The sequence below is a fragment of the Xyrauchen texanus genome, chromosome 5 (assembly GCF_025860055.1).
Source record: "Xyrauchen texanus isolate HMW12.3.18 chromosome 5, RBS_HiC_50CHRs, whole genome shotgun sequence".
Taxonomy (NCBI): domain Eukaryota; kingdom Metazoa; phylum Chordata; class Actinopteri; order Cypriniformes; family Catostomidae; genus Xyrauchen; species Xyrauchen texanus.
The window spans coordinates 3,157,461-3,173,319 of NC_068280.1; the positions used below are offsets into that span (position 1 = coordinate 3,157,461).

At 37.3% G+C, this 15,859-nt stretch overlaps 1 protein-coding gene across 1 annotated transcript; it reads left to right on the plus strand.

Annotated features, from left to right (window-relative positions):
* The first annotated feature begins 6,616 nt into the window (after positions 1-6,616).
* On the plus strand, positions 6,617-15,294 carry LOC127643619 (T-complex protein 1 subunit delta-like). The gene is made up of 13 exons (XM_052126411.1): positions 6,617-6,882; positions 8,318-8,370; positions 8,450-8,539; positions 8,629-8,737; positions 8,817-9,081; positions 11,983-12,112; positions 12,302-12,441; positions 12,673-12,769; positions 13,508-13,618; positions 13,875-14,005; positions 14,189-14,423; positions 14,514-14,627; positions 14,953-15,294. Exons 1-13 carry the CDS (start codon positions 6,774-6,776, stop codon positions 14,965-14,967), a joined length of 1,599 nt encoding a protein of 532 aa, XP_051982371.1. The 5' UTR covers positions 6,617-6,773; the 3' UTR covers positions 14,968-15,294.
* The last annotated feature ends 565 nt before the right edge of the window (positions 15,295-15,859 follow it).

Below are 15,859 nucleotides of genomic sequence, written 5' to 3' on the forward strand. Positions count from 1 at the left end.
AATTTGTGTAATATATTTAAATTTAGAAGATCTAAAATGTTATTTTATTATGCAGTTTCTATATTTGCCTGATTTTTAAAGCAATATGAGTCTAAAGATACATGCTTTCGTACACACTAAATGTCTGTTTGAGTCTGTTAACATTCTAATGTAATCCCATTATACAGTATATGCAGGATTTAACTTAAAACCTACATACATTTAACCCAAAAAAATATGTTTGAAAATCTCCCCCACACCCCACTAGAAATCCTTTTTTATTTGACAATCACACTACAAAATGACTGCCGGCTACACTAACAAAGAGGAACATGACAATAAAAAACTAAAATTAAATCAGGCTGTTTATTAACAAAAATGCATACAATGCATTAGGGATCATTTTAGTTACTGCAACAAATGCCTATACAAATAAAATATCAAACTAACAATTTTGTAATGTGATGTTGAGCAAAATTTCATAATACTTAGTTCAAGATGTAGTCAATCTGAAATTGCAGGAGGCCAGTCGATATCTACTGACTGAAACAAAAAACCGGTAGGAAAAATCTTAGTCACTATTTATAAAGTATTTATGACGTATCTCATAATTCTGACTCACTATCTCATATTTATGACTTATCTCATAATTCTGACTCACTATGTCATATTTATGACTTATCTCATAATTCTGACTCACTATCTCATATTTATGACTTATCTCATAATTCTGACTCACTATCTCATATTTATGACTTATCTCATAATTCTGACTCACTATCTCATATTTATGACTTATCTCATAATTCTGACTCACTATCTCATATGTATGACTTATCTCATAATTCTGACTCACTATCTCATATTTATGACTTATCTCATAATTCTGACTCACTATCTCATATTTATGACTTATCTCATAATTCTGACTCACTATCTCATATTTATGACTTATCTCATAATTCTGACTTACTATCTCATATTTATGACTTATCTCATAATTCTGACATACTATCTCATATTTAGGACTTATCTCATAATTCTGACATACTATCTCATATTTATGACTTATCTCATAATTCTGACATACTATCTCATATTTATGACTTATCTCATAATTCTGACATACTATCTCATATTTATGACTTATCTCATAATTCTGACATACTATCTCATATTTATGACTTATCTCATAATTCTGACTCACTATCTCATATGTATGACTTATCTCATAATTCTGACTCACTATCTCATATTTATGACTTATCTCATAATTCTGACTCACTATCTCATATTTATGACTTATCTCATAATTCTGACTCACTATCTCATATTTATGACTTATCTCATAATTCTGACATACTATCTCATATTTATGACTTATCTCATAATTCTGACATACTATCTCATATTTATGACTTATCTCATAATTCTGACTTACTATCTCATATTTGTGACTTATCTCATATTTATGACTTATCTAATAATTCTGACTTACTATCTCATATTTGTGACTTATCTCATATTTATGACTTACTATCTCATATTTATGACTTATCTCATAATTCTGACTCACTATCTCATATTTATGACTTATCTCATAATTCTGACATACTATCTCATATTTATGACTTATCTCATAATTCTGACTTACTATCTCATATTTGTGACTTATCTCATATTTATGACTTATCTAATAATTCTGACTTACTATCTCATATTTGTGACTTATCTCATATTTATGACTTACTATCTCATATTTATGACTTATCTCATAATTCTGACACACTATCTCATATTTATGACTTATCTCATAATTCTGACTTACTATCTCATATTTATGACTTATCTCATAATTCTGACTCACTATCTCATATTTATGACTTACTATCTCATATTTAGGACTTATCTCATATTTATGACTTACTATCTCATATTTATGACTTATCTCATAATTCTGACTCACTATCTCATATTTATGACTCAGTATCTCATATTTAGGACTTATAATTCTGACATACTATCTCATATTTATGACTTATCTCATAATTCTGACTTACTATCTCATATTTAGGACTTATCTCATATTTATGACTTACTATCTCATATTTATGACTTATCTCATAATTCTGACATACTATCTCATATTTATGACTTATCTCATAATTCTGACATACTATCTCATATTTATGACTTATCTCATAATTCTGACATACTATCTCATATTTATGACTTATCTCATAATTCTGACATGCTATCTCATATTTATGACTTATCTCATAATTCTGACATACTATCTCATATTTATGACTTATCTCATAATTCTGACATACTATCTCATATTTATGACTTATCTCATAATTCTGACATACTATCTCATATTTATGACTTATCTCATAATTCTGACTTACTATCTCATATTTATGACTTATCTCATAATTCTGACATACTATCTCATATTTATGACTTATCTCATAATTCTGACTTACTATCTCATATTTAGGACTTATCTCATATTTATGACTTACTATCTCATATTTATGACTTATCTCATAATTCTGACTCACTATCTCATATTTATGACTCACTATCTCATATATAGGACTTATCTCATAATTCTGACGTACTATCTCATATTTAGGACTTATCTCATAATTCTGACTCACTATCTCATATTTATGACTCACTATCTCATATTTAGGACTTATCTCATAATTCTGACTTACTATCTCATATTTAGGACTTATCTCATATTTATGACTTACTATCTCATATTTATGACTTATCTCATAATTCTGACTCACTATCTCATATTTATGACTCACTATCTCATATATAGGACTTATCTCATAATTCTGACGTACTATCTCATATTTAGGACTTATCTCATAATTCTGACTCACTATCTCATATTTATGACTCACTATCTCATATTTAGGACTTATCTCATAATTCTGACTTACTATCTCATATTTAGGACTTATCTCATAATGACTGACATGACACCTTTAACACATATAAACACAGAGTAAGAGGTAGAGCCCAAATGTTCTTCTTTTTCCTAAAAGAAGCAAAACCCATCGGATTGCAGTCGCTTATGTCACCTAAGTCTGCACTCAGAGGAAGACCGCAAGGGCGGAGGGTGCCATTTAGGCAATTACTAAAACTTGAAAGCTTAAAAATAAGACTGCATTCAGTTGTTCAGTTAGAGCTTCAGTCAGTATTGTGTAAGCAAGCGGCGCCCTCTAGCGGTGTGTATAGCATTATCCATTATCCCACAATAAAAAAAACTCTAAAAAGCACAAAACAGTGATCTGATTACAAAATAATATATGTGGCAAAATATCTGGATCGGGCAGTTTTTTTGTTAAAATTGGAATCGTTCTAAAAAATTTCATATTGGTGTATCACAATCATATATATAAATATTTGTTGAGAATGGCCCACAAATAAAATGTATTTGAAATGTAATCATGAAATACAACACCAAACAAATATAAATAATATATACAATTAATTTAATAATTCAGCTAAATAAAACACTTAACATCATTGTGGCATACAAGTACAGTATTGATAAGAAAAAACAAAAAGTGACTTTACAAAGTAATATATAGTTAATTTCCATCTCACTGAACAATGTGTGGTTTGATGCCTGCACAGATCTATTTGCACTTACTGCCCCCTGCTGAAAACACGTGACAGACCTCTCTGACGGACAGCTGAGCAGGAAGAGAGACGGTCAGCACCAGACGGTCAAACTTTTTCATTTATGGATGTGAGCAGCAATCTACAAAATATATCATATGGAAATGGTGATAGAATTGTCATTTTTATTAAGTGAATTATTTTTTTGCCCTAAATATATATTTAATTGCCCTAAACCGCAAGGAGAAAAACATTTTATTATTTTTGGTGCCTTCCTGACCTACAAAAAACAATTTCTCAGGGGCAATTATTTCTCTCTCTCATTATTGTTTATACTGATATTTTTTCTCAGAAATTTTTTTTTTCTGACACAATGCAACATAAATCTATACTGATCTCCACTGTATGATTAAAATAAAATTAATACTTTTTAGCTACTAAAGTTTCTCAGTCAAGAGCTGTGAGTGTTTTCTTATTAAAGCTTGTTTATTATGATGACACACTAGACAGCAACAGGTCTATTAGCTTAAATTTCTACTTACAAGTCCCACATTTGAATACAAATCTGCTTTTTTGTTCACTATAGACATCACTCTCTGTGTTTACATGAATATCTCACCAAGACGAGCATTTTGACCGTTCAGGTGCGCATTAGCGCGAGCATTTTCAGCACACACACACATATACCACCTGTCAATCAATCAAGGTGCAGCTGTTACTAAATCACTAGCGAATTATACATTTACGCACTCTGGATTATTTTCAACAGCACAATCAAATTTAAGACTTTTTAAGATCTTTTTTAAGACCTGAACATATAAAATGAATACTGTATCCCCATATGAAAACAAACCCATGCAATCTCAAAATAAATCATGTATCACAGACTCATACTTACACAGGCAGCGGCCCACATTCAACATGGTCATTGCTTTTCAGTAAAACAGGGCAGGTTATATGCAAGTTTAAAATATTCAAGACATGTTTTCCACAAGTACATCACATTAAAATAGGTTTATGTGCCATTATATAAATAAACACAAATTAGAGGTCAACCGATATTGTATTTTGGTGATACGACAATGTGTTGAAAGAAAGGCAATTAATCTGCCAATAGTTTTTAAAATTGGTAGCCTATATTAAATGTTCCTAGTCTTTCCTTCCTGTTATGGGGTGGGGGGTGGCAGACAGCGGCTACAAGAGGCTGCTCATTCAAACAGATAAGGGAAATAACATGTGCTCTCTTACAATAATCTCCAACGTATTACAATGTAAACAATCTAAAGTAAACATTGTCATATTTCATCAATGCTACATCATCATCAACAGTTGATCATTAATGACCGCTTGTAATTTCCAATATTGCTCAATGATTATGAACTGCTCCTCAACAGCTGGAAACACTCACAAGCCCGCGCGTGCTTGGAGAACATATAATGCCACACTTTCACTCTCAATGCATTTATTTAATTAAATTGTATTCTTTTGAAGTTTATCACATTAGGTCATATCCACATAGGTCTTTCCACCCCCAAATTTAAGACCTAATTTAAATGATAATTAAGGCTTTTGTTGAATCGTTTAAGATATTTAAGACTTTTTATGATCTTAAATTTTGGAAAACTGAATTCAAGACATTTTAAGGATCTGCGGGATCCCTGCAGCAGAATAAGAATATAATAAGTCTTATAAGTGACACAGGCCAAATCACAAATATAGCTGGTTAGTGATGTTTGTCAGGTCAGGCAAGAAACATTATCTTTCACTTGCCCGTTCATAAATCCACTCGGACAAGCGTTAATGTCGAGCCCTGATTATGTTTTTTCTTGTTATTGTATCATTCTATACCTACAAATCTATAAATGAACAGATAAAACACCACAGACATTCTGTCACCTTGTAAGACTTCATGCTTAGTGATAGTGGCACCTGGTGGCCGAGGTTGGTACCACATGCTAATTGTTACCTAGCAAGAATACTTAATTATGTGTTGCCTCTTGAGAACAAAAATATCAGAGAGAGAAAACTATTTCAACTATTTCAGAGATTAAAAAAAATTCAGAAAAAAAAAAAACATTTCAGATAAAAAAACAATTTTCACCTTGCAGTTTGAGGGCTTCCATATCTTTCCCAGGGGTATTATTAAAATTCCCATCATTTACTCACCCTCATGCCGTCCCAGATGTATGTGACTGATTCTGCAGAACACAAATTAAGGTTTTCAGATTTTTCTGCAGGTCCATACAAGTGAATCAAAACTTTGAAGCTCCAAAAAGCACATAAATGTAATCTATACTCCAGTAGTAACATTTATATCTTCCAAATTGACATGATAGCTGTGGGTGAGGAAGAAATCAATATTTAAGTACTTTTTAACTAAAAATCTCTATTTTCGATAAGATGCGCATCCCGAGAGGACCTTTCATTTTTTGCGATTTGCATTTTTTGTGCATATCGCTAACTTTTGGGCAGGGAGTAGAAAGAAAAAAAGGAGGGATGAAGGAAAGAAAGATAATACATAAATCATAATTGCACAACAGCCGTCGATATGCACGAAGAATGCGAATCACCAAAAAACAGAAGAAGGAGGGCTGTTTGAAAGTGGAGATTTATAGTAAAAAAGGACTTGCATACTGTTCTGTTTCTATGAGACCTACCTTATCAATTCTTAAGTCATGGATTAAACCACTGAGTCGAATTGATTACTTTTATGCTGATTGTATGTGCTTTTTGGAGCTCCAAAGCTCTGGTCACCAATGACTTGCATTGTATGGACCTACAGAGCTGAAATATTCTTCTAATATATTTATATATAATCAAAGATTATCATAAAGCACACAAACCGCAGTGACTATATATTCAAGCAACTTAGCACAACATAACTTGTCGTGTGTTTATGCGATGCTGTACAGCTAACATAATATTTTATGCCACATCTGTCAAGCGCGGCATATTTTAAGACACCCTTTTACGTCATCATGGGGTCCTTTCTCTACTGCCGTCGGATCTGGAAGGTTCTGTTCGGAATATCAGAGCCGAGCTTCATCTGCTCCCATCCGAACCGCAAGGGCTGACTAGAGAGACCGGGGGTCGTCCATTCCATTCAGTGATTCCTGACGAATAAAACAACATCAATATTATCCAAGATGCCGGGGGACATAGCGGCTGCAAGTGCATTTAAAAACAAAGGATGCGCGTATGTGGACCGAGACAAACCCGCCCAGATCCGCTTCAGCAACATCAGTGCAGGGAAAGGTGAGGGATTACACTTGGAAATATATTTAAAACTTTCATAAAGACAGCGTGCTTATTTATTTTGCTGTTTTGCATCTGTTGCTATGCCACGCACTGGAAACACGAGTCATAAATGCCGTATAAACCGTTATAATCACAATCACATGCAACATTCGGCCTTTTTTAGAGCAAAACTTTGATTTTTCTCATTTAAAACCATGTATGGTCACTTATACGTTTCAAGCTCAGTTCCTGTCAGAAAGCGCACACAGTTTGGCCTCCTTATAAGGTGCGAAGTGTATTTGCAAGGATTATTTCCACATTATAAGGCTTCTTTAACCTTTGTGCAACCTTAGGGACATTTTTGTTTTTCTATAATTTTGGCTGTGTTAATGCCAATACATTTAGCCAAAGGTGTGTATTTTGGGGGAAATTTTCATGTTTCAATCTCAGTTTCAATAATACACTGTGTACACACAATAGTTTCACTCAGGACCTTCAGGACAAAAAATATCCCCATTAAAACGGCAATATTTGATCCCAGTGCCATTAAAGCATAAAATCATGAAATCTGTGATATTAAGCTTTCATTCTGGAGCCCTGGATTCAACATTTACATTTTTAATATTTTCCACCAGATGGCGCCATTTTTCTCATGTTTATCCTGTGGAGCAAATACAAGCTTTTCCCCTATTTTCTGTTTGCTGTATTATAGAGACCTGCAGGACAACTGAATAAATTATGCAGATAAAATTGTGTGGGTGTGTTAAATAACAACAGCGGCATTATGTAAACAACCTGGCATTTAAAGGGTTAAAATCCTGAAAGTTAATTCATTTTTGGTAGTTCTGTGATTTGATCAGGTGTGATGTTTGTTAAACTAATTAACTAATTGAAAGTGCAAAATAATATTAAAATATAACATTATTATGGCAGTTTTTTTGACACGGACATTTTTGTCCTCTGGGTAACTTTTTTTTTTTTTTAATTGGCGCACAAGGGTTAAAGCCGTGTATGGCACTTACAGTTTGGCCTCTGTAACACAGTTAAAGGATGCGCAAGGAGGAGGCAAGAACCGGCTTGTCAACATAAATAATAGTTTAATGATAAACTTAAAAGACAACATAAACACACATGACGGACATGCCCGTAATTCTCTCTCTGCTCGTACCATCGTCACCGGCCGCCTTTATGCCTCATCAGGCCGATTGGGGACCGGGCGCGTGATATTCCGACCTGGCCCCGCCCCCCTCCGCTCCACAGCCTCCTTGTAAGGTGCAACGTGCATTTGCGAGGATCATGTCCACCTAGTAAGGCTTCTTTAAGTCTGTCATGTTAAACGCATTCATTTTTAGTTCATATTACTGTATAGCTGTTGTGCATTGTGTTATGGGTGTGGCAGCAGGTGTGACCATTGAACTTGTCTTTGTTTTTTCATTCTTTTTTTGATTGACAGCTGTCGCTGATGCCGTCAGGACGAGTCTGGGCCCTAAGGGCATGGATAAAATGGTACATTTGTCTCCTGACACCTTGTTTTAAAGCTCAGCGTGTTTTGTCTTGCACTGAGTGGATGTGTTTGTTGTTGCAGATTCAGGATGGGAAGGGAGACGTCACCATCACCAATGACGGAGCCACTATCCTCAAACAGATGCAAGTGCTGCACCCAGCAGCTAAGATGGTGAGACGGGCCGTAGAAAAGTGGGGTTTACATTATAAACCGTATCAGCTTGGCTCATGAATATTAATTGGGTGATGTAATGTTTTCAGATGGTGGAGCTGTCTAAAGCTCAGGATATCGAGGCTGGTGACGGCACCACATCAGTGGTGGTGATCGCTGGAGCTCTTCTGGATTCTTGTTCTAAACTGCTACAGAAAGGTAAATCCAAGTTTGTATTGAAGTCATATATTTACTCTAATAATCATAAATGCTGCATGAAAGTCTTGTTTCCTTGCAGGAATCCATCCGACCATCATTTCGGAGTCATTTCAGAAGGCTGTTGATAAAGGTGTGGAGATCCTGATCTCTATCAGTCAGCCGGTGCAGCTGAGTGACCGAGAGACTCTGTTGAACAGCGCAACCACCTCCCTGTGCTCTAAAGTTGTGTCTCAAAACTCCAGTCTGCTCGCACCCATGAGTGTTGACGCTGTCATGAGGGTCATCGACCCCACAACTGCCACCAGTGTCGACCTCCATAACATCAACATCACCAAGAAACTCGGGTGAGACTTACAAGAGCCTACAAGGCATCAAGGAGGAACATTGAAAACACTGCATACAGCAATGTAAATCTAAGCCTGAGCAGATGTAGGAAAATTACAGAACAAATGTTAGTTAATCCTCTCAATATGGATGTATTTTATATCATTTGTTAACCTCTTCAACTCTGAATTTTTTGGCTGCCGCCTCCAGTTTAAATACCATAATTGAAAAGCTCACCTTACACTCATACAGTGGAGTAATTGCTTAGAATTGGTCTCCTTTTACAGGCCCCTATTTTAAGAAAAGATTAAAATGTTGTTTTTGTTTCGTCATATATACCGTAATTTCCGGACTATTGAGCGCACCTGAATATAAGCCGCACCCACTGATTTTTAAAAAAAATATTATTTTGAACATAAATAAGCCGCGACCTGTCTATAAGCGCAGGTGCCTACCGGTACATTGAAACAAATTAACTTTACACAGGCTTTAACGAAACACGGCTTGTAACAAAAATAAATAGGCTTTAACGAAACACGGTGTGGCAGCGGGGCGTGGTCAAGCGCCCGTCCGGAGAGAAAAGCGGTAAGCTTACATCTTAGCTAAATTATGTCTAACACCGGTGTCTAATTTCAGTAAGCATGGGGAGAGCGGCATAAAAGGCAGCAGCCACAGAGCTGAGAGAGTGACACACGTCAGTCTAGTGTTGGCGATAGAAGAATTGAGAAACTTTATAAAATTGATTGTAAACATTGCTGTGGCCATTAAAAGCCTTACCTGGAACGCCAAGTGCCCTGCTGAAAACTGTCACACTGGTGCCCGTGTGACAGTTTTCCCAAGAAGGACACGTGAAGCAGGGCACTTGAAACACACGGCTTGTAATAAAACATTTGCAGTAAACAGTAGCCTACCAAGAAAGTCATTGGTCACTATCTTCCTCGTCCTGTGCACTGAAACCACTGAAGTCATCTCCTTCGGTGTCGGAGTTGAATAGCCTCAGAATAGCCTCAGATTTAGTTGTCTTTTTGCTCATGCTCATGAGCAAAAAGACTTGTCTTTTGAGTTCATGAGTCAATTTTTTTGGCTCTTGAGTTCATGAGTCAATTCCTCACGCTGCTGTTTCCAACGTCTCCCGTGCAGCAGCTCTATTTCCTTTTCCAACAGCCAGATCAATCGCCTTCAACTTGAAAGCAGCATCATATGCGTTTCTCCATGTCTTTGCCATGGTGAGGGTGACAAAATGACTACCGTAATCAGAATAATGGGAAGTTTGAGCCGCTCGATTTAATCTAAACAGTAAACAAAAAAGTTGTTTGACCTTAACCCGCTCGGCAATTTCATTGGTCTAATGAAAGCTTCACGCCAAAAAACTGAGCACGCCACAGAAAGTTTTTTTTTTTTTTTTTTTTATAAAATCTGAAAGCGGAAAAATCCACATATTAGCCGCGTCATTGTATAAGCCGCGAGGTTCAAAGCGTCGGAAAAAAGTTGCGGCTTATAGTCCGGAAATTACGGTATATATTATTGGCCTCTGAATGGACTATAAGATAAATGTCGGGGTCATTTGTGTTGATAAATAACATATCATTATCAATAGTTGCTCATATATTTAGCAGATGATTTGGTTATGATGCTTTTTCTACTGGACTGCAATTCGATTTTTGACATCGAAGATGTAACATTGGACTATTTTACAAAGCAAAAGTAAACATTGGCTCATTTTAAAGGTTAGTGTTGATGTAGAGTTTGTGGCTATTTATGGGATAACCGAAGCAAAGTGTTCGGAGCAGACATGAGACGTTCGTTTTTGTTATCTTAAAGAAATCATATATCACGTTGTGATTTTTTTTAATTTTTTTTTTTATTTTTAAATCGTTCAAACGGGTGGGCAGTATGACCAAAATTCGAAATTGCTGTATAAATAATTCTAGATCATGGTAACCGTATAGATCACAATGTAGTAAAACGTATCAAGTATCCACGTGATTGGGTGAGCGATAAGCATCAAATTCAGCAGTTCAGCAATCCCAGAAATACTCAAACCAGCCCCTCTGGCACCAACAATCATGCCACGATCCAAATCACTGAGATCACGTTTTTTTCCCCATTCTGATTCTTTTATGCACTGCAGCCACACGATTGGCTAATTAGATAATTGATTGTTGGTGCCAGACGGGCTGCTTGGAGTATTTCTGGGATTTTCACACACAACAGTCTCTAGAATTTACTCAGAATGGTGCCAAAAACATCCAGTGAGCGGCAGTTCTGCGGACAGAAACACCTTGTTGATGAGAGGTCAACGGAGAATGACCAGACTTGTTCGAACTTGCAAAGTCTAAGATAACTCAGATAACCGCTCTGTACAATTGTGCTGAGAAGATCATCTCAATGCTATTCTGAGATGCGGGTTGGCACTGTTTTGTTGGCACGAGGGGGACCTACACAATATTTGCCAGGTGATTTTAATGTTGTGGCTGATCGGTATATACCTCCATACTGCCCAGCCCTAAACTGTGGTGTTAGGGTGACAAAATAAACTGTTCAGTCACATTTGACTCTTAAGGTGCTATGTGGAAAACTTTTATTCATATGCATGCTCCTACATCGCCTGTAGGTGGCACTCATTTGCGAAGCACAGTTTTTAAGGCTTTGTTATTTTATCTAAAATAAATGCAAAAGTGATGTATTCTTTGAAAAGTTCAGCTTGTAAGCTTTTAAATGGTTCCACATATGAGTGACTTATGGATCCGGGACCTTTACAATGTAAGCGTAAACTTATGACACACTTCTAGCCCCGCTGAAGAGGTTAATGCACCGTATGATGATGACTCATTTTAAATCACTAACAAGAAGCCTTAAGTGGTCATTGTTTCTGTCTCTGCTGAAGTGTTGACTCTCTTAATTGTGTCGTGTGTTTGCAGAGGGACCATTGATGACTGCGAGCTGGTGGATGGGCTGGTGTTGACTCAGAAGGTGAACACTGGCGTGTCCCGTGTGGAGAAGGCCAAAATCGGCCTGATACAGTTCTGCCTGTCTCCTCCCAAAACTGATGTACGTTCTAGTCACTATTCCAGAACCCGTTTACAAACGGCTGTATTTCTGACCACAGATTTGACTTTTTTTCTCAATTTTTTAAATGAGAACTATACGTTTTGTTGTGTTAGTTAAAAGTGAGCTCATGTTTGTTGTTAATCTTCAGCATGTGCTGGTTTTAAAGTGAAGATCATTGTTTGTGGATAGATGGACAACCAGATTGTGGTGTCGGACTACGCTCAGATGGACCGTGTTCTGCGTGAAGAGAGAGCCTACATCCTCAACCTCATTAAACAGATTAAGAAAGCCGGCTGTAATGTACTGCTCATCCAGAAATCCATCCTGAGGTGCGCCAAAAACCTCCGTCACACAACTCACACATGGCAAAAATAATAATCCATAATAAAGGCTAAAAATAATCCTGGCAAGAGTCCTACCCCTAAATGGTGAAATCTCTTTATTATGCTGTGACTCAATGTTTTGGAAAAAATATTAAATGTATTGAGCACTCCTGTGGAGCTCATGAGGGATCTATCAGAGGTTCTCATGATGTTTGTCAATGTGTGTGTGTTTCTCAGAGATGCTCTGAGCGATCTGGCCTTGCACTTCCTCAATAAGATGAAGATCATGGTGATAAAGGACATTGAGAGGGAAGATATTGAGTTCATCTGCAAGGTACAACCAGCTGCATGCATAAATAAGGCCTGTCTAACATCACTTGGGTATCAAATCTTTGTCTGCTATTTAAAGGGATAGTTCACCCAGAAATGCAAACTCTCTCATTTGCAGGTACTCAGGTGTGTATGACTTTCTTCTGCTGAACACAAAACAAGGATTTTTCAGAGGAATATTTCGGCTCTGTAGGTCCATACAATACAATGTGAATGGTGATCAGAACTTTGAAGCTCCATAAAGCACATAAAGGCAGCATAAATGTAATCCATACGACTCCAGTGGTTTAATCCATGTGTTCAGAAGTGATATGTTAGGTGTGGATGCGAAACAGAACCATATGTAAATTTTGACTTATTATGTGTTTGGTGATTCGCATTCTTAGTGCATATCGCTGCCACCTGGGCAGGGAGAAGAAATTATAATAAAAATGGACTTGAAAATTGATCTGTTTCACACCCACACCTATCATGTCGCTTCAGAAGACATGGATTAAACCACTGGAGTCATAAAGATTACTTTAATGATGCCTTTATGGAGCTTGAACGGTCCGGTCACCATTCACTTGCATTGTATGGACCTACAGAGCTGAGACATTCTTCTAAAAATCTGTGTGTTCAGCAGAAGAAAGTCAGTCATACACATCTGGGATGGCATCAGGGTGATTAAGTGATGAGGGAATTTAAATTTTTGTGGTGAATTATTCCTTTAACTTGCTCTCTCTTTATCCTCTTTCATCAGACGATTGGCACCAAACCCATAGCTCACATTGACCAGTTCACTCCAGAGATGTTGGGCACAGCAGAGCTGGCAGAAGAGGTCAGCCTGGATGGATCAGGCAAATTAGTGAAGGTGAGATTGCTGATCTAGAACGTGGACGGAGGGGTTCTGGTCCTCAATGTATTTTAAAAGTTAATCTGATTGTTGCTAGACTCACTTGATAATGTCACCTGGCCTTGTTTTGCCCCTCGTGTGGAGAAACATCATGTTTGTGGCTCTGACTTGGATATATTTACAGAGAGATTACTGAGAATAGGATGTTTTCTTTCTGGTCCTGCTGTGTAATGAAGGCAGCGTTTGATTTGGGCTTGTGTTTGTGTGTCTGTAGATCACAGGTTGTGCCAATCCCGGAAAGACCGTCAGTATTGTGGTCCGTGGTTCTAACAAGCTGGTGATTGAGGAAGCTGAGCGATCCATCCACGACGCCCTCTGCGTCATCCGCTGCCTAGTCAAAAAGAGGTAACACATCCTGTTGATTGACCTTAACTTGTTTCGAACCTGGAATATTCCTTCAATATTAAATCCAATAAAGGTCTTCTCACCCTTTAGATATTGAAAAATCCTTAAGTTTATTAAGATTCTATAATTATTGGTATAAAACATTTTAGAGCTTATCAGTTGATTAACTTTGTCGTCTTGCAGAGCTCTGATTGCCGGGGGCGGAGCACCAGAGATCGAGCTGGCACTGAGGTTGGCAGAGTATTCCCGGTCTCTGGGTGGCATGGAGGCGTACTGCGTGCGTGCATATGCCGATGCCCTCGAGGTCATTCCCTCTACTCTAGCAGAGAACGCTGGTCTTAATCCCATCTCCACGGTAACAGAGCTGCGTAACAGACACGCACAGGGGGAGAAGACGGCCGGGATTAACGTCCGCAAGGTGTGATTTTAAAATACTGCCTCTTACTGGCAGACACCTGTAACTGCTAGCAGAGTATGGAAGTGTTTAATGTCTCTCTCTGTCTTTTAGGGCGGGATCTCCAACATCCTGGAGGAGCTGGTTGTTCAGCCTCTGCTCGTCTCCATCAGCGCTCTCACCCTCGCCACGGAAACGGTCCGCAGCATCCTGAAGATCGATGATCTTGTAAGTGATTTGTCACATCCAGTTAGTCTACCAAAGTAAATACTTAAAGGGGTAGTTCACCCAAAACCAGTATGACTTTCTTAAGTGGAACACAAACGGAGATGTTAGGCAGTGTGAGCGGCTCGGTCACCATTCACTTTCATTGTATGGAACAAACATGCAGTGAACGTGAATGGTGACGGCATTTTCATTTTAACATTGTAAGATAATATATCTTACCTCGATCAACTTATCCATCAAAAACAAATATAAGTCAAACAATCTTGATGACGTGCTCAAAATATTCTGACTGAACAACACTAATTCCCTCTCATTTGCTCTTCAGGTGAATACCCGATAATGTGTGCGTGAATGTGATTACTGAAGGAAGACCTCACACCACTGTAGCATCCTGTTAAGGCCAACTGCTCTGTCGTTTTCTGTAGATGTTACCTTGAGTAATTTAATAAAACATGTTTTTTTTTTTTTACACAAACTCGACTCTTGTCTTACCTTGATACAGTACATGGTATTGTAATTTAAGGGGTACTCTATATGGTGTTAATGCAGGTGAGTGTAATGTTATTAGCTAATCGCAGGCGAGGCAGTGCTCAGAGGATGGTGATCTATGGTTTTAATAAAAACTTGTGTACACTGGAAAAATACCTTTTGGCTGCTTGTTCAATTGACTTCAAATAAACTGAAGCAATGCAAATTTAATTGTGTTTTATCCATTTCAATTTGTAAAATGGACGTTTACTTGATCCATATGAGTTGGGACTGCATGTTACAACACGTTTGTGGTGTAAATGTAGCAGTTATGAAACTGGGCAGGGGATTTGCTTTGCACGGGACTCGATAGGGAGAGTAAGAGTTGTTTTTGTGCAAGATTAGTAGAAAGGGGGTTTTGGGTTGTTACCATTGTGGTGAAGAGTGGAGCTAACGATGAGGACGGGTAGATGTTGCACATGAAATGAGTAAATGTTGTGCTAACCATAACATAGTTCCTAAACTTCACTCTGAAGTGATTCCAACCAGCATGTATTTAGTACGCTAACATTCACTAGTTACTACATAGAGAGATTTGAGTTGCGTTGTCTAATTGTGTTGGGGTTACCCAATAAAACTAGGTTCTTTTGAGATTACATGGTCATTTTAATTTAAGAAAACTCATTTAAAACATGTGGGACCGTGTCCAAAATCAAGTTCAGTCAAAGAGCTATTTGTTTGATTGCATTTAATATAGTTTTCGC

What these genes read in the sequence shown, in the direction of transcription:
- LOC127643619 (XM_052126411.1), top strand. Translation starts at nt 6,774, where the DNA reads ATGCCGGGGGACATAGCGGCTGCAAGTGCATTTAAAAACAAAGGATGC. An exon ending in CTAAGGGCATGGATAAAATG is followed by an intron (nt 8,371 to 8,449) that starts GTACATTTGTCT and finishes TTGTTGTTGCAG; the next exon opens with ATTCAGGATGGGAAGGGAGA. An exon ending in CGCTGCCTAGTCAAAAAGAG is followed by an intron (nt 14,006 to 14,188) that starts GTAACACATCCT and finishes GTCGTCTTGCAG; the next exon opens with AGCTCTGATTGCCGGGGGCG.